Genomic DNA, 25,278 nt, shown 5'->3' on the forward strand with positions numbered 1-25,278 from the left:
GGAAGGATAATAAATGCCACGGTGTGATTGTCCGGTGATCTAAACGCATCGTTTGATTCGTAGGATATTTTCATGTGTTAATTATAATTTGTTCCTGTAGTTTATTGAAATAATTAACCAGTCTCTATATCACCTCAATTTGGTCTCTCTCTCTCTCCTTTTCAAATAATCTTCTTTCCTAATCAAATTATCACACCAACAATTTTCTCTATTCTGTTTTTCAAGAAAAAGGAACAAAACAAAATTGAAAATATCATGAAATTGGCTGGAGGACTCAAATAAATATACATAAATTTCAATTTTTTAAAAAAATATTTTTAAAACGTATTAGAAGCCATATAGCCAAATTAAGGTGAGCTGGATATGGATGAGAAGTTGAAATGTGAGTAATCTTCCACTCTATTGGAATTGACTCAACATCGTCTTGGCGTCCATAAGGAGAAGGAGAAGCGAGCAAAACAAGGGTGAGAAGTTGGAATATCGGGAAGTGCCTCTTGGGAAATCAGATTCAATATGCTTAAGATGGATTTGGGCTTCTTACAAACTAACAATGGACTGACCGATAGAGATAGATATCAGTTTAATGAAAGAGGAAAAGAAACTAGAAAACAGAGCGTGCAAGCCAGTTGAGTGATAAGTAGAGGTAGTCTTGTTATTAATGGAGATGCTGTGCTTCATACCTGATCATCCTTGTCCTTCATAGATGTTTTAGCACAAATGCTCATAACCTGTTGTAAATCTATGAGAATATGGTGGCAAACCTGTTGTTTCTAGGGTAGGGTGGCAAACTTACTTGGAATTAAGTTGAGAAACAGAGAGAATCGTAAAGTGTGCGTAATAGCGTCCTTATTAACTTGGAATTAAGTTTTTAAAAAATTAATTTAAAATAAAGAAAAAAATTAAAAAAAACTTAAATATTTTTAAAATATTTTTTGAAAGTAAAAACAAACAAACATCTTCTTTATATCTAAGATTTCCTTGGTCCTTATTTTCCACTTTGGTTTAATTTTAAACTTCAAATGTAATAAATAATTCTATCGAGTTAGTCTAAGCTTTGTACGTAGCAGCGTAAAACTTATAGATTTGAACATTTTATTAGAATGTTATGTCGAGAGCAGTGTTGATTTTAGCCATGTAAAGTGTAGATTGTACATGTTCCGTTTTGCTTAATGCATGCACATATAAAGAGTTTAAGGATTTTTCTATTTTTGGATCGTTAATTTTTAAAAAGATTGCTGAGTTGTGAAACTTTTTTTTTTTACATGTTAATTTCAACTAGTATATATTTGGATTTTTTGTTGTACTGTAATTATATTTTATTTGGAAATATGATTATGATTGCTTTTTTAAAGTGTTTTTTGTAAAATATATCAAAATAATATATATTTTTTATTTTTAAAATCAGCATATCAAAACGATCCAAAATATATAAAAAAATTAAATTTTTATACACAACATTCCTAAACGTTTAATCAATACTTTTTCAATGTATCGATCACAACAAGAAATTGTAATTACATATAATTTTTGATCGATTTTTTTTTCATTTGTCGTGACATAAATTGTCTTTATTAGTTTTGGTGTTATCTCTGCTTTATAGATTGTCTTTTCTACTCTACACTGTTGAAATAATGATTAATATAATACTTTTACATATTTCTTTAACTGTACAGGATTGCACTATATATTACCATTTAAAACAATAACAGATGGTATAAGAGGTTACAGAAGTATGAAAAGTACTAATAACTATTACTAAATATGCTAGAAGAGTCGGGATAGGTTTCACGGTCCGTGAGATGCTCCCCAGCTTTTTTTTTGTATTTTTTTTATTTAATCCTTATTTTTTTTTATTAAATTATTTTATGATGTAATTCTAGGAGTTAAAGTTTTAAAATGTAGCATAAAGACAAAGTTAAGAAAGAGAGAATGAAAAAATAGCGTAGCTAATCTTAGATTTTTTTAAAAATTTTATCTTAATTTAAAAGTTTATTTTATTTATTCTTAACTTATGAGTTCGAGAGAAAAAATAAAAAATCAATGAAAACAAGTGAAACAGAAAAAAAAAATATTGGCTTGCTTCATTATGACCATAAAAAAAGTTATTTTTGTGTCCATGGTGATGAGTTTTTTTCTTTTTTTGTTCTAGAAAAAAAAAAACAAATTGAGGTTAAGAGGTGACCTTTTGTTTGGATTGATTTTGTGTTTTTAGACAAGTTATTATATTAATTTATTAGCATTATAATAATGTTTATTAGATATTTTTAAATGAAAATGTTGAAAAATAATTTTTTGGTTAAAAAACCATTTTGATTCTCCAACAATCTTTCTAATTGTCAAAATTAGACAGATAAATGACATATTATCAATCTTATATTTGAGTGAATATTTTTTAAAAAATTATAAATTATATTTTAAAATTTTATCTAATAACTTAAGTTTTTAGTTTGAGAATATTATTTGGATATGTATTAAAAAAGTAAATTATTTTACATTAAAAAATAATTATATATATTTAAAAAATTACTATAATAAAAAAAAAAAAATGTAAAATCGAATATAAAGATTCATCGGAATCAGAGAAAATTCTATCCATCTCCATACCTAAATTAATAAAATCCTAGTTATTCCCTGGCTCCATTTATGTGAAGAAAAAGTTATGTGTTGTTTGAGAATGCACTTGAAATTGTGTTTTAAAAAATTTTAAAAAAAATTTTTTTTTATTAAAATTTAATACGGTTTATACTTTTTTGAATCATTTTGATGTACTGATGTCAAAAATATTTTTTTAAAAATAAAAAAATACCATTGATATACATTTAATATAAAAAATTATTTAAAAAAAACCACTGCATTACACTGGTGAAAAAACGATCTTCCACGCCTAGTTTTGTTAGATAAAGCTTGACTTCGAGGGAAGCGGAAACGATTACCAACTTTGTTTGATAAACGCTACCGTCAAATTCCAAGAAGATAAACACTCGATATTTGATGAGGAAATTTTACAGGTCGAGACGCGATATGGCTCCAAAGGTCAAAGATGGCAAACACTCGCGGGAATTTGGAAACCCCCATCGCTTTTCTCAGACCCCAAATCCCAATGACATTAACGGCCACGCAAAAGCCACGCTCTCCGGCTACCTTTTTGACACGTGTGTGATCGACAGCCGAGAGTGACATTCCGCGCTGACATAATGTCAGGATTGTCAATCTTCGCGATTGGTTGATTTGTAGAAGGAAACAAAAGCTGTCGTATGTGTCGTTTGTTTATTGGTTTCTTTGTGATTGATTAATTTTGGAATTTCCTATTTTAAGCTAATAGCAATGATTTGTTCAGTTTATTTTATTTAGTAAATTAAGTTGATGGTTAAATACGTATTAAAAATTCCTTAGCCAGTGTCCTCGAGTCTGATTACGTGTCAATGCATGCTTGGCTCGTGACGGCTCACGAGCCAGCTTTCAAATGTCACGTAAAATTCATTGTTCACGCTTCACGGTAGTTCTAGTATTTTATCCTGGCCACCCACTGGTGCGAATAATTGTATTTTGAAAATATTGTATATGTTTACATCGAAATATTACCTCTTACCCGTCACCTATTAACCGAAAAACAATAAAAACTACAGAATTTTACCGTAGCCTACTCACAATTTATTATGAACAATGTTATTCAATAAATTGTGTGTTTTTTTTTTACAAAATTTTATTTTATTTTTTAATTTTATCCTTTCATATAATATTTATAATATTTTATGTGTTGATATTTTCTTCTCTGTGCGTATTTTTTGAGAATTCAAAGTATTTTATAAAATTTTATAGTTAAATTAGAGGCCATGTTGATAAAATAAGATTTAAATTTGCAGTGTTAAAAATAATTAAAAGATAAAGGACTAGAATAAAAACTACAAGCAATAATAATAGAGCTTTTTTTTCTATTTTTGCACTAAAAACATCATTTTCATCTCAAAAATCTTCATTTATATATCCATGGTCCCTATAATTTTAGACTTTGCGGTTATATCTTAAACTTTATTTTTTAACATTTTTATCCATGGATGTTAAGAAATGAAAGAGAAAATCACTAAAAAAACAAAAAAAGATAGAGAAAATAGTTAGTTGACCATATTTAAAAAAATGATATTGGTGTTCATAAATTTCTTTTAACAAGAGGAGTGTTATAAGGATGTTTATAAAATTTCATCACTCGAAAAAAGTAGATTGGGCATAGGACTAGAATAAAAGTGACGGGTAGCCTTTATTTAGTGGCATGTGCAACACCTGTGCTAGTTAATTTTCCTTGTTTGTTTACCCTAATCAATCATAGGTTTTCACTTTTTATCTTGGTCTTTCGATACTTAATTATTTTACATTAACATAATTTTATTTTATTTTACTTGATCAAATATCAAAAGTTCTATGAAATTTTTTTAATAGCATTGCAAGAGCCTCATTTCCAAGCAATCAAAATAAAATACTAAGTTAAATCCCAACAAAATCTAATGTGAAATCATCAAACTAGATAGAAGAGAGTTAAGTGTCTGGAAAAAAAACCTTCCAACGTGAAGGACACTTGTTTAATCTTCAATTTCGTTTGCCGAATCTCTAATTCTTTTATATTAATGAAAATAAATTTGATTTTCTCAATCCAAGCATTGGATATCCCCTTGACACCACATGATCCCTACACGGAGCCATAAAAATAAATCACAAAAATCAATTCCATATCAATGCAATGTCAAAATGACCAAATAAAACAAAAAAAAATAAGGGATTAAAATGAAAAAAAAATCAGGAAATAAATCACAAAACCAATCCGAAATTAAAAGCAATGTTAAAGTGCTGAATAAAAAAAATGAAGAATCCAAATAAAAAAATCAAGGATAAGATAAAGAAAAAAGCTTTTATTGTGAGAATCCACATTAAAAACTTTAACAGGCTACCGTTAATGACCGATGCCTCTTAATTTTTTTTAAATGTTTATATAAATTAGTTTTATTGAGCTCAGGATAATTATTTTCTAAAAAACGTTCAACTAACTTCTTTAAGAATATTCAACTTAATTTCTATAATCTAAATAATACATTTGCAGACATATCTGGTAAAAAAAAAAAACTATCTTTGAAGCAGGTTTTAGTATCCATTGATGCCCAAGTCATTCTAAAAATATTCCTATTATCTAATAAGAAAAGCTAATGATGGCAGAAACCACGGCAGTAACCACCATGTCTTTCAGGTGGATCTTTGCTGCTTCTTTTTTTAACCACCGGAAATAATAATTCCGAGAAAAGCTGTTAAAGGATCCAATAAAAAAGGTGGCACTGTCCTGGGCAATGGTGGTCCTGGCCATTCGAAGAAGCATGATATCCAGAAGATCTCATTCAAGATCAAAAGGACTGGCTCGATGGGCAATAAGATTTCCAGAGATGGACCACACGCTGGTGATAGCTGGGCCCCAATAGGTAAATTCTGATAATGATAATAGCTATGCTAGCCATGGCGGTAATGTTATGGCCTGGAATAAGAGTAAAACAACAAGCAACAACTTGGTTTTTGCATTACAGCATTCTTGTCATTTTCTCCCGAAGCTAATACATTAAGAAGTCCAGACCGCGAATTTTCTTTCGTCCTTCAACTCCTCGACAGGTTATGCGCGTCATGGCCTGATTGAGAAAGCTGGCTTCAGCAGTACCGACCTGCGAAGCTGTCATGGCGAGCTTGACTCCCAGCAGCAATCGGTGTTACTGGACCTTTTGTTTGCAAGTTCAAATGGCAATAAAATGCCTGTCCTTTAGAGCAGCAGGCACCGCAAATTTAACGTCTTTTTTCTTCTTCTGGAATTCAGTTTTATTTTATTTTATTTTATTTTTTTGTAATTTCCACTAATTCTGCAAAACATCACATTCGACTGTTTGCAATTTTGAAACTTGCGCGTTTCCATTCCTTGTATAATGTTGAAATCTATTTATTTAAAATAAATGTTCAAATTGGAGACCCTTTACAATAATAGAAACAATAATGTCAATTGTACTCCAATTCCAATAATGTCTTTATAATAGAATACTCGCTTCTTTAAATGCTACGCAATTAAAAAACTCGTACATAGAAATTAAAATCTATTATACATGTAAAACCCAGCTGATATGTGGGTTTAGGCTACATTTGTTCTTACAGTTGAAAAATGTTTTCATACAAATTTTAATTTTATTTTATATATTTTAAAATTATTTTGATATATTGTGTTTTTTTTTTTTTAAATAAAAAATATTATTTTAATACATTTTAAAAAAAACTTTTAAAAATAACCATTATTATAATATCAAACAAACTCTTAATTCAAACATGTATTGCAAGATTAAGGAACAGGAATAGGCTAACAGTGTCATGGCATCCCCAGATTAACTTTGAAAAAGTTTGTAGTTTTGTTCCAAAAACCTGAAAAACTGTAAATTTTACCTTTAGAATTAAAAATTTTGGGGAAAAAATATGTATTTTGCACCCAATAATTATGTCTTAATTCTTCATCCTTTTATTTTCTCTTCTATTTTCACTCCTTTTCTGTTTTTTTTTTTTTTTTTTTTCAAATTGACACTCATTTTTTTTTAATTCAAGTTCTGATCCTATAAAACTTATCATGAAGATAACACTTTACTTCGCATTGTTAACTTTTCTTTTCAACATTTATCTCAAATAGGCTCCTTGTAAAGGACGGCTGCCATAGAAGCATTCATTAGCATTCATATAATTTTATTTTTTTTAAGGATCGGACAAACCTTCTGAAGTTGGTGTTTTTTTTTTTTTTTTTAATGAATTTAAAGATTTCCTATTAAGTTTTTGTCCTAGACAAATTGGGTAGGCAGGGAGTTTGATCTTCATTGGTCCATGGTGAACCTACCTTACCCTACACAAGTACAGGGTACCATGTATGCTTTTGTTGGTTTCTTGAACAAGTTTGTCTTTGATGTAATATATCTACGTAAAAAAGTTCGAAGAATAGAAATAAAAATATCAGAAAATTATAATTTTTTTTGGTTAAGATATTACTCCGATATTTTGAAAGGACGTGACAATACATTACACAACAAAACCAGCATGAAATCACGGAATATCTATGTTAGGCTAATCAAGTTCGTTTGATATTTTTAATTTCATGTCAAATATCTAGATCTAGATTTAAGGGAAATAGAGGAATCTAGAAATGGAGGGGAACGCGTTGGATGATAATTAAATGCTACCAGGATATGATACGCCTTGTTTCTGTAATAATTAGTTTTGATTGATATAATAATTTAATTTATTTTTTTAATTTTTAATTTATAGAAAAATCATGAATGTGTTTGATTAAAAATAATTTTAAACTTAAATAAAAATTTGTTAGAAAATTGAGTCAAATTCTGAATTAATCAATAATTAAAATTTTTGATTCTTAACTTATGGACTCTAGCTTACATCACCTCTTTTTTTTTTAAATAATAATTTAATTTAAGTCATTTTTATTAAAATCATTTTAAAATTAAAGTTATTTTCACTTGTTTTTGTCATAAATTATTTATGAAAATAAATTTTCAATCACAATTCAAAGTTAAAAGTTTTTTTTTTTTAAATCGCATCGTGTAATCGGCCTCATCATTTATTCTATCTCAACCTTTTTAGGATGTTTGTCTTATCAATTATTTATGCTCATTAGAAGGGAAAAAAAAGAAGAGTGAAGCGACTAGCGACTTGAGCTTGCACACCAAATGGGTCAGTAAATCAGGTATTTTTTGATGTTTATAAAAAATAATTTTTTTAAAATAACTGCTAACAGTAATAAACATTACCTTTCTCACCCTGGCTGGTCATTTGATATTGTAGCTGAAAGTTTGTTTCTAGTTTCCACAGTTTTTTAATTTCAAACCACCGATTGTTCTTTCTTTTGGCGTTTTCCCGTTCTTTAGAAATACCAACCGCGCCTTAATATATATATATATATATATCTGTGTGTGTGTGTGTGAAAAATATCAATTTAATAAATTTTTTTTAAAAAAATACTTTTAATCGTATAGCTGAACTACTGAAGTCACTGAACCCGCACAGTGACCCGCACTTAAAAATTAAACTCAATTTCTGCTTCGCATGATTTCTGTACATTTATCCGTTTCTTTTAATATATCGACTAAAAAAAAGAGAGAAATATATTCCGACACTATTTTTTCTACTCCAACAACAAAAACATTTCTAAATCTCAGTTAAATTCTTGCTAAAATTTAAATTCTTTCTTTTAATTTGTCGATTCTAACGCATACAATTCCAGTTTTTTAAGATGAATTTGAGTTATTTTTCGTCCATCATAATTAAATAATCTTAATTTTTTAATTTAATAAAATATTAGCGAAACCTTTGCACCAATTTTCTAACACAAATGAGATCAAATCAGGTAAAAAAACATAATGTTTAAGTATAACTGAGAAATTTATTAAAATCTTATTACTTATAATCTGACACGTGGTTTGGATTTACGTAGTGTTGTTTGAGAACGAAATCAGGCCAACCACCTCCAGCTTAAAAAAATCTTTCATGGGAGTCATGAGGCGTGGTTAAAACTTAAAAAAAATAATAATCTTCCGATCATTATTCCTTAAGAGCGCCGTTAAAACCGAAGCCGTGCCATAATCAGCCTTTGCAGCCATGCCAGAAATTGATAAATAAAATTCCGACTAATTTATTTCAAAAGTACAAAAAAAAAGAAAAAAGAAAATAAAGACCGACTAATTTATTTGCAGCCTTCGTAGCCATAAACAGATTTCTTGTATAAATTTGGTGAGATTTTTCCCCATTTCCTTCTCCCCTTTCTCTCTGTTATTTACAGAGCGTCTCCACAATCATTCAACCCTCTCTGTAATGCCATAGAATCAGTGCTTCTAACCGACAGATATCACTCTAATCAGCTGGTTTTTTCCACTACTGGCTTCTGTACATTCAAAAATATCCTTCAAGACCTTAGCCAGTGCATTCTAGCTCTAATGGCGAACTTTAATTTTATATTTTTTTTGAACTCACAATTACAGTCTAGCTTTTGAGCTAGAGGTTGTCGATTGCTGCAGTTCTTAGAAATAACTCAAAAGTAGAGCTCAGTTCGTCGAATTTTGAGCTCTATAAATTCGTCGAAACAACAAAAAAAATTGCGATTTTCTCTCTGGTTTTGCAGTTTTGGAGATTCAGAATCTTTGTGTAAGGTAATTATTTTTTAGATCTTACTGTTCATATAGCTTATAATTTTGAACTGAACCAAACTAACTCTTACGAGTTTTCACAGATTACGTTTTATCTTCATTTTTTTTAAAATTTCATGTTAGATTAGGTTGCACGAGGGAGTATTTATGGTAATGATTGAATCAATTAAAGTGCTTTCAACCAATTATGTTTTCACTTTTTAAGTAATTTTAACAGTTTATTATACATTTTTTTTTGGCCAAACTGATTATTGGACTGAGATCTGATTGACTTTCATATTTTTTTTTTTGCCTAAATAGTGGTTAACATGGAGTAAAATCTCTGGAGTGTCTAAAAGGATTTTTTTTTTTTTTTTACCAAATCATTTCTCATTTGGCTGTACAAAAGTCGGCTATGATATTTTCAAGATTTTCTGCCCAATTAATTCTATGGTAGAGTATGAAGAAGAAAACAGTAAAGAACAGTAGAAGCATGGGTAAGACTTAAAGAGCATTTGAAGTTGGAACGTGAGATTAGGATTCAGGGTTTGTAGAAAACCTCTAAATTAAATAGTTTATCGGTAGCATGTCTCTTAAACTAGCTAATGGAGTCTGTACTTGCTTATTATCCAGTAGTTAAAAGTCTCAATCCTGATTCTTACAAGGAAATGATAATTGGCGTAGAATTTTGGTGAAATGCAGTGCTATTGTTATGTTTGGGTTCTGAGTTCTTGTATAATGAGAATGATCGGTTTATGAAATACGGTTCATTGGTCAAAGAATAGAGTGAAACAGGATATGAATTTATGGAATTTGTTAGCCTGAAGAATTGTAAATAAAGCTTGTGCCCGGGGAACGTGTTCATTTGGTGATCTCTAGGCTTATCGAACATGGTTGAATATTAGCATATAACATTCGTGTTCACTGGTTGAATATTATTGAATTGAGGAACATCAAGATCGTATTACCTGTCTAGATTGTAAGAGGAGATTAAAATCTGAAAGCAAGCATTTCTAGTCTTATTTTGGTGTGCACCGTTAAAACTTTGCTGATTGTTATTTCCAATCAAGAGCACATTTTGTCTTGCGGTTTCTTATGTATTTTTCTATTTCCAGGCCTGAATCGCCTCCATATATGACCGCAGAAGAAGTAGAGGCTCTTATTTTCACCTTAGTAAATTGACCTCACCAGCACCCAGGGAATATATGAGCTAAACAAAGAGATGCTGTCAACTTGCATTCAGCTGGAATGAAGACCTTACAGGTCTGTTGTACACACACATGTGTCTTCATTTGCGTATGCATGCATGCAAGAAATTCTCTCAACCCTCCAATTTTCCCCAATTTCTTGCAAATATCTTCTCTAAAGTTACATTCTTTTGGGTTCGAAGCAGTTGTTTTTCTTTGCTAGTAAAAAACTGAAACCTCAAAGTTTACCATATGCTCTAAAACATCACCCCTTTCTGTTGCACCCTTTATCCTATGCACACTCTCAGCCACTCCATGTGCTTTGAGAACGTACATTTCTTCTATTTTCTTGTTTTTGTTTGCACAGTTGATACCCAAACTTTGTCTTCTCCACACATCCAAATGCCTTTTATTTTCAGTAGTGGCTATCTTCAGTGGTTGTAGGCACTGAATTGTGATGCCCTGGTCATGCATTTTGACTTGTCATACTGCAAGCTACTTTACTAATGTATTCTAACTTGGCCAATTCAATTGGCGATGGCTTGGCAAATGTGCCACTCCAGCTTTTACTCATCACCACCCAAATTCTAAGGCGGCTGTATTGATACCACTACACTTAACCATGTGCTAGATTTCAATTCGTTTGACTTGATGATAAACCTTGTTGATAAGGGACAAGAGTTGAATCTAATATTTTGAATTACAGATTCATTTAGGCACTCAAACTTGTGTTACTTCAAAATTTTGGGTAAAAGTAAAAAGAAAGCAAGAAATATAGCATGGAAAGAAGTAGATTTACTAGTTGCTGAAATCCATGTTCCGGGACTCAGTTAAGAAGTCGCACGTTGAAGGACTGTTTGTTGCCCTTCAGTCCTGATTGTATTTTTGGCACTTGAAAAACTATCACATAAATAACTATTGTTTGCCAATAATTTGATAAGAATTTTATCTGGATTATAGAGTGCACAAGAACAGTCCACCCAAATTTCACAGGATTCCCAAAGCGAGCAACAGAATAATCACAAAACAGAGGCTCCAGTAGCGGACTCTAGTTCAATATCTGCTTCAAGCAATGAGAGCAAAAAGGTTTCACGCCAAGATATTGAACTTGTAAGAGAATGTAATCCCTTTCAAGTTTTTTCAGCTGCTATTATTATTCACCATTTTTTTCTTATATAGGATTTGATCCTAAGAGTAGCCTAACTGATCTGGCTTCCTTTTTCCTGCTTTTGATAATATCTATTAATGGCTATTGCAGGTCCAAAATTTAATAGAACGCTGCCTACAATTGTATATGAATAGAGACGAGGTTGTTAAAACCCTCTTGACCCGTGCTAGGATAGACCCTGGGTTTACGACACTTGGTAGGGTTTTCTGAAATTTTCATTTTTAAGCTGTCTTTGCTATCAACAAGTTGCCCTCTCAATCTTGCTGCATGGATTTGGTATCACATGTTTATCAAAAAGCTGTTTGAGTGGATTGATCATGGAACATTTGATCATAGATCTTGACCTTTTCACAAATTAACCTTACAGTAACCTGATTAACATTTTTCTTGTCAAGCATTCAAACTAGAAATGTAGTCTGATATTTTCCTTTATAATCCCTTGCTTTTGCAGTATGGCAGAAGTTGGAAGAAGAAAATGCTGATTTCTTTAGGGCCTATTACATTAGGCTGAAATTGAAGAAACAGATTCTCTTGTTTAATCATTTGCTTGAGCGTCAATATCATCTCATGAAGTATCCGGTACCTTCGAAAGTTCCTTTGGCTCCAATACAAAACGGGATTCATCCCATGCCTGGTAAGTTCTAATTTTCTAGTGGAATGATTGTGTAAAGCACAAAGCATCCCTTTATCTTGGTACAAGAGAAATAGTGAAACTTCAAATTTTTTTCTTCAATTCCAACTTTTATATGGATTCCTAGGTTATTTTTATCTGAAGTGTAAAGAAACCAAACACCATTGATATTTAGTACTTATTTTATTAACTTCCTTGAAAAACAAACCCTCACCCGAAGATACTTTTACATACCATTGTTGTCAATATCTTGAGGGTAGTGGTTTTCTTTTTTACTGGGATCTTAGTGAAGCATTAGTGTCTCACTTGCCTTTTCTGTTATTATTTTCCCTCGAAGTTCATAACTGAGCTATGTTTCCTATTATTTTGTTCGAAAGGTATCCTAGAAATTGAAAATGTGGTTCTTTCATCATTTTCTGCAAAGCAATTTTATGAATGCAAGTTTCATGGTGCCTACAGGTTTGATGAAAGAGTTGTCCCATGTGTTAACAAGGCATTTTTCTTATAACATTGTATCTATTATTCAACGCCACTTTTTTGCAGTGCAGTTAACAATTTACCGATGGGATACCCTGTCCTCCAACAACCCCCAATGCCAGCTCCAGGTCAACCTCATCTTGACTCCATGAGCTGTGGAATATCAAGCTGTCATGTTGTTAATGGAGTCCCTGCGCCAGGAAATTTTCATCCCATTCGGATGAATTCTGGAAATGAGTGAGAACTTTTCCATCTTCATTTTATTATTGTTAAATTGTCTACTTAATGAACAGCACTTATCTTTGCCAAGGGTCTCCTACCTGGGCATGGGAACATGTTTTAACTTACTATGTGCATGCATCTACATGCCCTTTGAATTAACTTTCACTTTTAACTGCTGAACGAGATTGTTGCCTTTTTTCTAAACTTTGGCGTTTATTTCATGTCTGCCTAGTTTGCAGTAATGTGTCTATAACTATCCTGACATTTAATGAAAACCCTTATTAAAAGTAGTTCTGAGTGAATGCACGTTGCTATCAAACACATGTACATTTTTTTCCCTTCTGAAAGTGGTAGCGATTTATGTATGTTTGTCAGTGACATTGGAAAATCCCAAATCTAGTGAATTATGTTCTCCTTGCTTTGATAGTAGTTATCGGTTTTTTCTTTATTAAAAAAACCAGCTAATTGCTGCTGCTCTTGTTCTTGTAGTATGGTGATGGGAAATAGTGCAGCTGATACAGCTCCTGTAGTGCCACCAAGCAGTGCCATTTCATCCATGTCTGAGATGCCTCTGAGCCCTATGTCAGTGACATCTAATGGTCATTTTCCATTTACTGCATCTGACATGTCAGGAATGGGGGTAGACACCTCAGCACTATATACATCATTTACATCTGATGCGGCAAGCTCTGTAGGATTGCAGCTTGGACCAGATGGTGGGGCTGGAAATTCCAGATCATTGGAACAGATTCAATGGACTTTCAGCCTTTCAGACCTAACAGCAGATCTGTCGAACTTGGGAGGTAAGTTGTTTATCATTCTTGTAATGGGATAATTGCTTTTTCAGCCTTTCAGATCTAAAGGCAGATTTTTTATTTTTTATCAGTCAAGTAGATGGATTTTAAATTTTCACAATCTGCTATACCGACCTTTTCAATTGTGCTAATCAAGTGATTCCATCAAATGCTTGTCAATACCTCCATTATTTAATGATGTGGTGGTTTGACTTTTTCCAGCTAATATCATGAAATTGGTTTTTGGTTAGGAAAATTTCCCTCTTAAACATCATAGAAATCAGTAATAAAAAATTACTTTTGATAAACATCCAAACCACAATTAGGACTCAATCCTTATTAGAAGTTTTTTTAGTGACAGTAACAATTTTCATTTCTTTTAACTTTTTTAAAAAGTTTCAAAATATTTTTAATGTAATCAAACGAGGAAAATATTTTTATCCCTATTAATAATATTTTTATTTGTTAAACAGTAATATAACAAGAACTTTCCCTTTCAATGATTTTTTTTTAATTATAATTAATTGCTATATTATTTTAAAGTCTTAAAAACCCCTTTATGATGTTAATTGGTCAGTGTCAAGTTTTTAGAAGTCTTAAATATTTTTAGTATAATCAAATGAGTAAAAGGTTTTGATTTTTATCATAAATATTTTTTATTTTGACACAGTAATATATTGAGAACTCTACCCTTATTATTATTATTATTATTATTATTAATTGCTATAAATTTAAAAGGGAACTTTCTCTTAAAAAAAAACCCTCTGGTCAAAATCAAATCACCAAATAATAAATAGATCAATGGGGATTTGGCAAAAGTATTTGGTTGATACATTAAAAAATTGGTGGTGTATTGCAAGTGAGAAAAATTAGAATCCACGTACTTGATTGATAAAACTGAATAGTCAGTGCACGAATAGTGCAATTTTTTGTTCTTGTAACTGATCTTACGTGTATGGTTAAATATAACAACAACAACAATAACCAAACTCCAATCCCCAAACTGTATGGTTAAATGCATTAGAAATCCATGTTATTCGTGGAAGAAAAAGTTTAAGCAAACTGTCATTGAGTATCAGAAGTTTAGATTGATAGAAAAGGCACCATTGGAAAGATATTATCATTCTGAAATTTTCTGATGCCAAACTGCTCATGTTTCTCTATGTTACTGGATTTTGTATTCTGCTTAAGATGCATATTATGCTAGAAATGTTGTGAGGTAATGAAAGATCTGAGTTCTGCAATTTCAATCTCTCTTTGCTAAAGCAGAACATTTTGCTGTTCTGATTTGCTTAAGACTAGTGTTTGTAGATTGTTTAAATGTGTGAGGATAGATTCAACACCTTTATATTTATGTCCATGAAGATGTTTTATCCTGCTGCTATCTCATACCAAATTGTGGAGATATCTTACCATTATGGAAACTCTTGTGTTTTTGTAATTCCTTTTCCTTGGGTTGTGATTAAATCTGTTACCTTGGAACTGTTTGCAGATTTAGGGGCTCTAGGAAACTATCCTGGTTCCCCCTTTCTGCCTTCTGATTCCGAGATCTTGCTTGATTCTCCAGAGAACGAGGACATAGGTAATGGAGTTTGCATCTATTATAATATTCTCTCTTTGTTGACTGATTTTTCTAGATTCTCTTCTTTGACAATTCAATGGTGGTCACATAGAAAATCATTAGCCTTTGATGGATGTCTCGATACCTATGTAAAAATAATTAGATGATTGGATAGATTCTTAGGAAACTCCGCCTTGTGCATTTAAAGACAAATTTTCTCTACCATGGAATCCAAACATGTTACATAAGACTAGCTTCAATTTTGTTGTGACTGATGTAAGCTAATGATATATCGTTAACAATTTTCAACAACCACCACAAAGTCTCAATCCAAAAGTAGTCATGGTCATCGGTTATATGGATCCTTTTGCATCATTAAGCTTGATCACGAGCAATTTTCAAATTAAAAAAAAAAGACTTCATTTTAATAAGTTGGGCGATGCAGTACTTACCAGAAATCATTTCAAGATCCTGCAAAGTTATTCCTGTTTATTTTCGAACTTGAAATTCTATTTACCTCTATTTTTTACAAGTGATGCTGATAGATTTATCCTGTAACAGTGGAGGAGTTTTTTGTTGATTCCGTCCCAGGGCCACCATACCAGTCAGATGAAGAGAAGTCCTAGTGTAAGGTTAGGTTCAATCCCTGTTCTCTTTGAAATTATCAGGATAGAGAAAAATTAGATGAATAAGATTTAAGTGGTTGTCATCTATTTTTTAGGATTTTAGTTTGTCATTGTCAACAAATCTGAACAGCTTAAAAGTGCTCCCGTAATGTAGTCTTGATGGGATGAGCATGCCAATAGGGAAGAGTAATGTTACTTTTAGTTGTAATTCTCAGCTCAGAAATTAAAAGGCAATTTACAACTTCTACTCCCTGCTGCTGCTGTTGAAATCAAACTCTCTTAAACGGAAAGCTTGAGAGCATAATTTGTGACATTTATTTGGACCTATTGGTGTCATAATCACCATAACTGTGAATTTCTTTGGATGTAAGAACTTTATTGGGATTATATAATGTTTTGATGTGAGTGATACATGATGATTGAGTGAGTGCTTTAAACCATCTTAAAGCACTTAGAAAAAGCCCTAAATAGCAGATAGTCTCAGTTGTAGAAGCCTAGGTCCTTCAGGCAACCCCAATCCAAGATTTAAATTCTTTTTTGTATATATTGATTATGTTCATCCGCAAGGCAAACAGACAAATATTCTGCCCATCTCCTTTCTTAAAAGGATGGTGGGTCGTTCTTCTCCAGGACTGGTAATCTTCAAGCTGTTTGAGGCGTGGGAAGTCGTCCTAAGGAAGCATTGATAAATACTAACGAGGTAGCCAGTTTCTGATTGGATAAAAAAATATATATATATATAAAATCTGTGATGTAATCCCCGGCATGATGGCAACGGGGCGTGGCTCAGTGGTTGAGCGTGGTTCCGTCAACTGTCTCTGGTTCGAGCCCATCCTCTTCCACCTCTGTAGGATGAAAAAAAAAATAAGTCAAAGGAGGGGTAAATGGGGTGAAATGAACGTTTCATCCAAGTGGCTAATTACCGAGAAATCCTTTCTGACCTTAATTACAATTTTTCAAAGGAGCTAGGGTTGGTCGCCTGGCACGGAATGTGCTTGGGTGTGTTTAGTTTAAGATTGTGAATGTGGTGGTTTTAAAGTGTTTTTTATTTAGAAATATATTGAAATAATATTTTTTTTAAAATGCAAAAGAAAATCAAATTTTTTAGCAAAAAAAAAATTAAATTTTTTTGAAACGTGTAATGTTTAACTGTAGCCCTACCGTATTTTCTATATAGAGAAATGGTAATCAAATTCTGTATAATTTTCTCTTCAAACAATGAAGGTAACGGAGGACATTTCAGCCTCACATTTTTCCACCGTTTGGAAGAAAACCTTTATGGCGTGAAAGAGTGAAGGTTCTTTGCATCTACACGACAATCGTTATTGGACCTAAAATAATGTTTCCCCGGGCACACAGCTGAAAAAGAAAATCACCAAATAAACACAAGAAAGTTACTGCACAGCATGCTAAGATGATAAAAACGTCCCGCTAATTTTCGTCCTTTCGACATCCTTACTTTATGCCTTATGCCTCGAGGAGAAGCCTTGATGATTTTAACAATTTGAATCTAGCCGGAGGGGTTTCCTTCAAAAAGCAGAAAAAAAATGTTTGACTGGCCCTCAATTTGGAATGAGTTGGTATCGGCTAAATGAAAATGGATATGCCCTTCTCTAGTCCACGCATGATTACAACAATGAATAAAGAATCTGCATGTGACAAAATAGAGAAAAAAACACAGGAGACGGAAAGCTATTTGTTTTATTTATCAGAGGACCACACCATATGTCCCCTTCATGAATAATTTAACCCCTGCCAATATTTTTATTCTCCTTCGTATTTGTTTTATTTATTCCCTTCGGAAAGCTATTCCTAAAAAATATGATTCCTGGTTGATCTTCTCAGATGGTTGTAGAGGTTCCGATAACCTACCTATATTTTGATTGCCTGTTGCTGGTGGAGTTCATGGTTTTTATGCCGGTTATTTTAACTTATGTCATCTCCCCGTGGATTGCTGTTTTCATCTTTGAATTTGATGGGATATTGAGATTAAGATATAACACATGCTTATCTCTAAAATCTATCTTTGTAGGTGTTTGAGATTGCGGTTAGACTATTTTTTTGAATTTTTATTTTTATTTTTTAGTTTTAAGTTATAATTTTTTTATGTTTTTGAATTTTTTTAAATTGGTAATGTTAAAAATATTTTTTTTAAAAATAACACATAAAAAGAAACAGAATCTAAAAAAAACGTGTAAAAAAAAAACAGAATCTCATTATTTATTGTCAATATTATAAAAGCGTGCCCTTCGATTATGTTTATAAAGACCAAAACGACTGTATAACTAGCAGTTAATTAGTAGTTTGATGTGGAATCTTTATTATAGATGCAATGGAATATTACATAATATAATTAAATTACAGCATCAAGATGCATAATATATAAGAAGGAAAGTGCCTGGGCCCAAAAAATACAAGCACTTGCCCAGAACTGTCGTGTTCAAAGAAATTGATGTAGAAATCAGAATATTCTTTGAGATTCTACAATAATTAAAAATTAAGGATAGCAACATCTTGGTGTTTACTTCATTTCACACATACCCCATCCCCGCAGAAGCAAGAGAGAGAGCGCAAGCTTGAAATCGAATCTTATCTGTTCGGTAAATAATGTAAATATAATCTCTGAAAGATTAAAGAAAAAGTACAGAAACAACTGAATTTTCCCCAAAAAAGAAAGAAAACTAGGAACTGTTTTTTTTTTTTCCTTAACAAAGACAGCACTGAATTTAAATTTTTAACTGCAACAATTTGAAAAAAAAAAGTATGAAAAGAAAAGAAAAAACTACCTTCTGCAATTTATAAATTTATAACTAACTTTAATTAGTAATAGGCGGCCCACGGGCTTTGAAGTTTCCTTTCTGAAGCAATTTCCTAGGTCATCCTTGGGCTTGACTTGACTTTTGCGCGTTTGGCAAGGGAAGACCATTTCTTCCTTTCTTTGGTATCTCTTGTCATTTGATTTTTCCCTCTCTTTTCTCTTTCTCAGAAAGCGCAGGCAGTAACTGCCATTGGCGTCTCTCTCAACGAACTTTCTTCTCCCCTCAGTACGAAATTTCTAACGAAGCAAAACATGAACTCTCTTTTATCCACAAAGAGCAGATCAACCCAATAAACGAAGGAAATACTCAGTTGTCTTTGTTTCTTGTTTTGACAGTCAGAGGAAGCCAATTATAACTGATCACGTTATGAATCTCAATGGAAATAAATTTGTCAGGTTTGTCACGTGAAATCGTAATCCTAGACACCACATATTATCATTATTATTTTTTATACATATGAATTTTAGCATTATTGATGGTATGAGACCAAAAAATAAAAGAAAATTGAATTCTGTTGATAATGGAGTAGTGTTTTTTTGAATATTTGATAAAATGACTTGAGACTTTAATTAATTATAAACCATCCTGATAGATTTGTGTTGATTCATGTTGGCCATATTGTGTGGTTGGAATCACTCTCTGTGTGTGAATTATAGGGTTTTTGGCCCATAATTAGTTCATGATATTTTATTACTGGGTTGTGGTTATGTTGCCACATGTTGAACATAATGCAACTTTCGCATTGAGTATTCAGGGTGGTTGAAATCACTGCCATTCTTCCAGACTCCAGTGCGTAAATTGTAGGACTCTAGCCTTTTTCTTTGGAACCCCATGTGTAGTTTAATTAATGTGTTGGATTGTTTTGAGAAGAGATTGGTTATACAGGGTTGAGTCTATCATCTCCTCGACGGTTTGCTTGGCTGAACTTAGCATGTCTTTTTTGCGCTTTCAACTATTACTTTCTTATGCAGGTTTCAGGACTGGAGCTCGGAGAAATCCTTCAGTTCAGAGCAGCAATACTCCAATGAATATGGATTTTTCGCAAGAAAAGCCAAACCAATTTTCTATTCAGTTTGGGATAATATCCGAAGAGGATGGGAGATGGGTTCAGAGAGGATTAGAAGCCTAAAGAAACCATTGAGATTCTACTCTAAGGGTGCTCAGCCAGCGAAAGAACCAGGAACTAAAAGGAAGATTCTTGATCCGCAAGATCCATTTCTCCAGAAATGGAACAAATTTTTTATGCTTGTTTGCGTGCTTGCAGTGGCTATAGACCCCTTATTCTTTTACATTCCGTGGGTTAACAGCACTGAAAAAGGTAAATGCCTTGATGTGGACCATAAGATGGCAGATGCTGCTTGCATTCTTCGTACACTCATTGATATCTTATACATACTTCGCATAGTCTTCCAATTCCGCACTGGGTTTATAGCCCCTTCTTCTCGCGTATTCGGAAGGGGTGAGTTGGTTGAGGATCCTAGAGCTATAGCCCAAAAATACGTGACCTCCTACTTTATCATTGATATTCTTGCAATTCTTCCGCTTCCTCAGGTATGCTTTCCTTTTGTTAATTAGCATTAAGAACCATTGTTGACTATGCCCTTAATATAGTCGCAGGAATGAAGAGAATTTATGAATAGATGTAACCCAACCTGCAACTTATACTTGTTAGGGGAGAGGATGCTTGACATTGATTCTCTTCCTGAAACTTAAATCGTTCAATTATACGATTTTTGTCATCTGAGTGCACCCGTCCTCGCATTTTATCATGGCATATAGATAGATTTTGATTAAACTTGCTACATCACAATTCTTGATTATTATCACTGGCAAAACTGGTCCTCAACTCACATTTGAAATCTTATTGCATATATTTATATGACTAAATATGGAAAAAAAAATGTGGAACTCGTATAGATGATTCTTTCTTTCTTGTAAAAATCACTCACTGCTCAACTGGTGTAAGCTATAGCAATTTGACAGTATGATTGTTCTGCTCAGGTAGTAGTTTTAATCATCCTTCCACGAGTGGATGGCCCGGTTTCACTGGCTGCAAAGAACTTATTTGAGTTTGTAATTTTCTCCCAATACATACCAAGGCTTATTCGAATCTATCCACTCTACAAAGAAATAAATAGAACTTCTGGCATACTTACTGAAACAGCATGGGCGGGAGCTGTTTTCAACCTCTTTCTCTACATGCTGGCCAGTCATGTAAGTTGAATCTGGTACTTTACAATCTTTATCATTCTTCTGGTGTATTATAGTGGATTTTTCATAAAGAAACACGTGACGTGTCAGATAATTGGAGCCTTTTGGTACTTGTTCTCAATCGAACGACAAGATACTTGCTGGCATGAGGTGTGTAAGGACCAAGCAGAGTGTGATACTAAGTATCAGTACTGTGGAGATCATCGTAGAAAAAACTACACATTCCTGACTGAATCATGCCCTTTTATCCAACCTGATCAAGTTCATAACCCAACGGTCTTCAATTTTGGTATATTTATTGATGCTCTAGATTCTGGAGTGGTGGAATCTACTTATTTTCCACGGAAATTCTTCTACTGCTTTTGGTGGGGTTTGCGTAATCTCAGGTTTGTGGATATATTGTTTTCTATTTCAGTCCTAATCAGTCGCCATGTTCTCATTTGTATTATTTGAAATTGCATCCTGCATTGATTCATTTTTAAAGGCTGAATGTTTCCCTTCAGAGTGTTTCCAAATTACATCTGCATATTTAAGAATTCGAGGTAGTTGTTTGATATAAGTAAAAGATTGGCTATTTTGAAATATTGAATATCAGTAGGCAATCTGTGGAATTATACCTTCTATTTCAGAATGATAGATAAAAGGAGCCAGGTTAAAATGGCCTATTTTAAGCACTTGCAATCAGGGTTGGAATTGGACAGCCTGCACCAGGCCCTGTCTTTATTTGAATTGAATGGAAACATGGTCTATGGCTTTAAATAAAACAAAGAGAGAAAAATATGATTAAAAAATGAAATTATTTACATTCTTATTCTAGTCAAATAAGCTTGCATCATTTTACATTAAGCTTTGGTACTAATCCATCTTGCATATTTTCTTTTTACAGCTCTCATGGCCAAAACCTTAAAACAAGCACTTTCATTGGGGAGATTCTCTTTGCCATCTTCATATCCATCGCTGGATTGGTTTTGTTTGCACTGCTTATTGGAAATATGCAGGTAATTCCTTTACATGGCCTTGCAGTGTGAAATAATGGTTAAAAAATGGCCCATACAATGGAATTTTGTGATTCTGGAATCTGAACATCTCAGAGCTGTCCTTCAATGATTCTGCTGACCATTTAAGCCTGATAAATACCATACCTTGAAAAAAGCACAAAATGTTTACCCCTGCTTTTCTTTCCTCTCCCTACTCATATGTAATATTTTATCTTGACCTCGCAACTGTCTCTTTTGAGGCTGTTATTTGATGATTTAAAGCACTGAACAATTGTACATCCCGGTCGTCACAGAAATATCTTGAATCCACAACTGTTAGAGTAGAGGAAATGCGGGTGAAGAGGAGAGACACAGATCAGTGGATGTCTCAACGAATGCTCCCTGATAACCTGAGGGAACGAATTAGGCGGTATGAACAGTACAAATGGCAAGAAACTAGAGGTGTGGAAGAGCGGGGTCTAATTCGTAATCTTCCTAAAGATCTCAGGAGGGACATAAACCGCCATCTTTGCTTGGACCTGATCAAGAAAGTGAGTGCTTTTTCCTAGTCTTTCTTTCTGTTCTAATTTCTAGCATTATTGGATTCGCTTAACACGGGCTAAAATATGTTGTACTTGCCTTTTTTGCTTTGAGAAATAACGATATCTGGAATGTTTAACAACTCTTTAGGTGCCGATATTTGAAAAAATGGATGAGAAAATATTAGATGCGGTATGTGACCGTCTCAAGGCAGCTCTTTACACCAAGGATAGCTACATTGTTCGAGAAGGGGACCCAGTCGATGAGATGCTATTTATCATGCGAGGTAATCTAGTAAGTGTGACCACCAATGGTGGAAGAACTGGTTTTTTCAATGCTGTCTCTCTCAAGGCCGGTGACTTCTGTGGAGAAGGGTTACTTACATGGGCCCTGGATCCCCAATCCTCCTCCAACCTCCCTATCTCAACTAGAACGGTACAAGCTCTATCAGAGGTTGAGGCCTTTGCTCTAGAAGCTGATGACTTGAAGTCTGTAGCTTCCCAGTTTCGCCAATTACATCACAAGGATATCCAGCACACATTCAGGCAAGTTTTCCAGGATTGTTTCTCCTTTCTTTTCCTGTAGAAACAGAGAGAGGCTAGCGATGGAATATTTTTCCTTCTATCATTCAGGGCCTGATATAAGCTTAACCTCTCAGATTTATGCAGCTGGGACGATAGATTTCTACTTTATCTACAACTTATAGAGACTATTGAAACTTTTTATCTGGCCTTTGTTTTAAAGTCACCACTCATATTCGTGAGCTCATCTTGTTTCCAGGTTCTTCTCAGTGCAGTGGAAGACATGGGCAGCGTGCTTCATACAGGCAGCATGGCGCTGTCACTGTAGGAGGAAGCAGGCTAAAAGCTTACGTCAAGCAGAAGAAAAACTGCAAGATGCTTTGGCAAACGAGGCCAGTACATCGCCAAGCCTAGGTGTTGCCATTTATGCATCACAGTTTGCTGCCAACGCATTAAGAAGTGTGCGGCAGCGGAATGGCACACATGCCACTAGATTGCCACAGAGACTGTCATTGCTGCCTCAGAAGCCAACGGAGCCTGGTTTTTTTGCTCAACATCAAAAGTAACAAAACATTCAAGTGATTCTATCATAGTTTTGCCTCATATCGGCAAGCTATATCGCCAGAGATCTCGGTTATGTATATATATATACTATGTATATAATAATAGTGTTGATTTAAGCAAGCTTCTATTGTTCGTTGATTATAACTGCAATCAAGATTTTGTCCTGACGCTGACAAGCTTGAAAATGCATACAGGGATATATAGATTAATAGAGATTTTTTACGTCGTCTATTATAGAGCATGAGTGCTGCCAGAAACATCAATGATGGCCGAAAAACGTTGTATAGAACGAATCCACCCGAAAAAGTAATCAGAAGAATCCATTTCTTTTAGGTAAACTGTCATTTAGACTATATCTAGTATACTTATTTGTGTAACCATTTCTACCCGGTAAAAAAGGATGTGCTGAACAAGCACGTTACATTTTCTGACAAAAAGGCTCATTTTCTTGTCAGTGATCACAGGGGAGAAGACAAATTCAATGTGCGTATTCTCTGTTCCCTTATTTTGAGAAGGAAATTCGTGGTATGATTCATATACGGATGGGCTGCGCTAAATTTTTTGGTATATGTAAGTCGACAAAGTCATGGATTCAAAATGTTACCCAAATGCTTTTATATTAGATGCACCACAGCTTCACCCTGTATATTTTGGGAGTAAAACTACTGCCTTGAAACAGAAAAGGTGCAAGAATATACCATTATAAATAACACTGTGGATGATCTTATCAATTATTATTGGATACAAGTATGAAACTGACATTAATTAGCAACAAATTAAGAGAAAATGGCATCGACTTCTTTTATAGGGCTGCAGTGTTTTATTCTCCTTTCTTTTACATAACGTACTAGAATTCTTGCCGCAACCTGATTAATTTGCTCCACCAGTTCAGCGTATATAGCCTGCTGCATTAATAGCGAAACGCACTGCACAGAAAAAAGAAGAAGAAAACTGATCAGTATACTATATTTCATGATCTGATGATGAGTACGTACGTACGTGATAGGGAGGAGAGAATTGACTAAGAGATAGAACGATTCATACGTGGAGCAGTCAGTGCTTTTGGAAATAGGAGGAAGAATAAGGGCCACCCCACAATTCTTGGAAAGTAAAGGGATGCGAGAGGGATCGTATTTAATCTTGCTTAGTGTGTTCTTCAGACACTCGCATGCATCCTTCCTATCTGATTTGCTTTTAACTAAACCACTCATTTCCTTGACCCCAGCACAGCAAGTCTGTGACGGATCTTTTGATTTGTCACTGATAAAATTGATGCATGAGGTTACCTTCGACACAATTGTCGCGCAGGAAACCTTATCATCAGGAGAAGGCGTGGCTGGTCTTGAAAGCAACAGAAGAATTACTGCTAGCAATGCAAATAGGTGAGTGCTCATTGCTGCTGCTTTCAACATACCTGGTTCAGAAACAAATGAAGTGGTTCAGTTTCTTCAATCACAAGCTAGGCTGGTTATGATTCATGCTAGCTCCAGTATATATAGAAGCTAGAAGAGCTTGTGGGATTGATGTTTTGTTAGCCTCAGTTTCTCTAGAGGCCATGACAGACTCGTGACTTTGGCTTCCTTGACGGACTGGGAGAAGCAACTTCTTTGGTAGAGTTTTAAAGGGAAGATGCACTACATGCATTATTTGTGATAATTTTGTACCGCTGCACAGATTTTACGCATCCATTGCCACAATCTCCACAAAATTACTGATGGTAGGTGATAATATAAATTACTAATGGGTGGTTTGTCTGCTTTGTCTTTTCTTTAATCACTGAAGGCAGTGTTGT

At 33.5% G+C, this 25,278-nt stretch overlaps 2 protein-coding genes across 2 annotated transcripts; both read left to right on the plus strand.

Annotated features, from left to right (window-relative positions):
* Window positions 1-8,658: 8,658 nt before the first annotated feature.
* LOC118041522 (uncharacterized) lies at window positions 8,659-16,265 on the plus strand. Its single transcript, XM_035048906.2, has 9 exons — window positions 8,659-9,212; window positions 10,304-10,451; window positions 11,336-11,485; window positions 11,634-11,739; window positions 11,995-12,177; window positions 12,723-12,888; window positions 13,363-13,676; window positions 15,160-15,249; window positions 15,790-16,265. Exons 2-9 carry the CDS (start codon window positions 10,437-10,439, stop codon window positions 15,852-15,854), a joined length of 1,089 nt encoding a protein of 362 aa, XP_034904797.1. The 5' UTR covers window positions 8,659-9,212; window positions 10,304-10,436; the 3' UTR covers window positions 15,855-16,265.
* Window positions 16,266-18,807: 2,542 nt separating this feature from the next.
* Window positions 18,808-23,624, plus strand: LOC118041521 (cyclic nucleotide-gated ion channel 1). The gene is made up of 8 exons (XM_035048904.2): window positions 18,808-19,068; window positions 19,645-20,224; window positions 20,675-20,887; window positions 20,975-21,270; window positions 21,771-21,882; window positions 22,176-22,412; window positions 22,552-22,946; window positions 23,182-23,624. Exons 1-8 carry the CDS (start codon window positions 19,040-19,042, stop codon window positions 23,486-23,488), a joined length of 2,169 nt encoding a protein of 722 aa, XP_034904795.1. The 5' UTR covers window positions 18,808-19,039; the 3' UTR covers window positions 23,489-23,624.
* The last annotated feature ends 1,654 nt before the right edge of the window (window positions 23,625-25,278 follow it).

This window comes from Populus alba, chromosome 14 (genome assembly GCF_005239225.2).
Source record: "Populus alba chromosome 14, ASM523922v2, whole genome shotgun sequence".
Classification (NCBI taxonomy): domain Eukaryota; kingdom Viridiplantae; phylum Streptophyta; class Magnoliopsida; order Malpighiales; family Salicaceae; genus Populus; species Populus alba.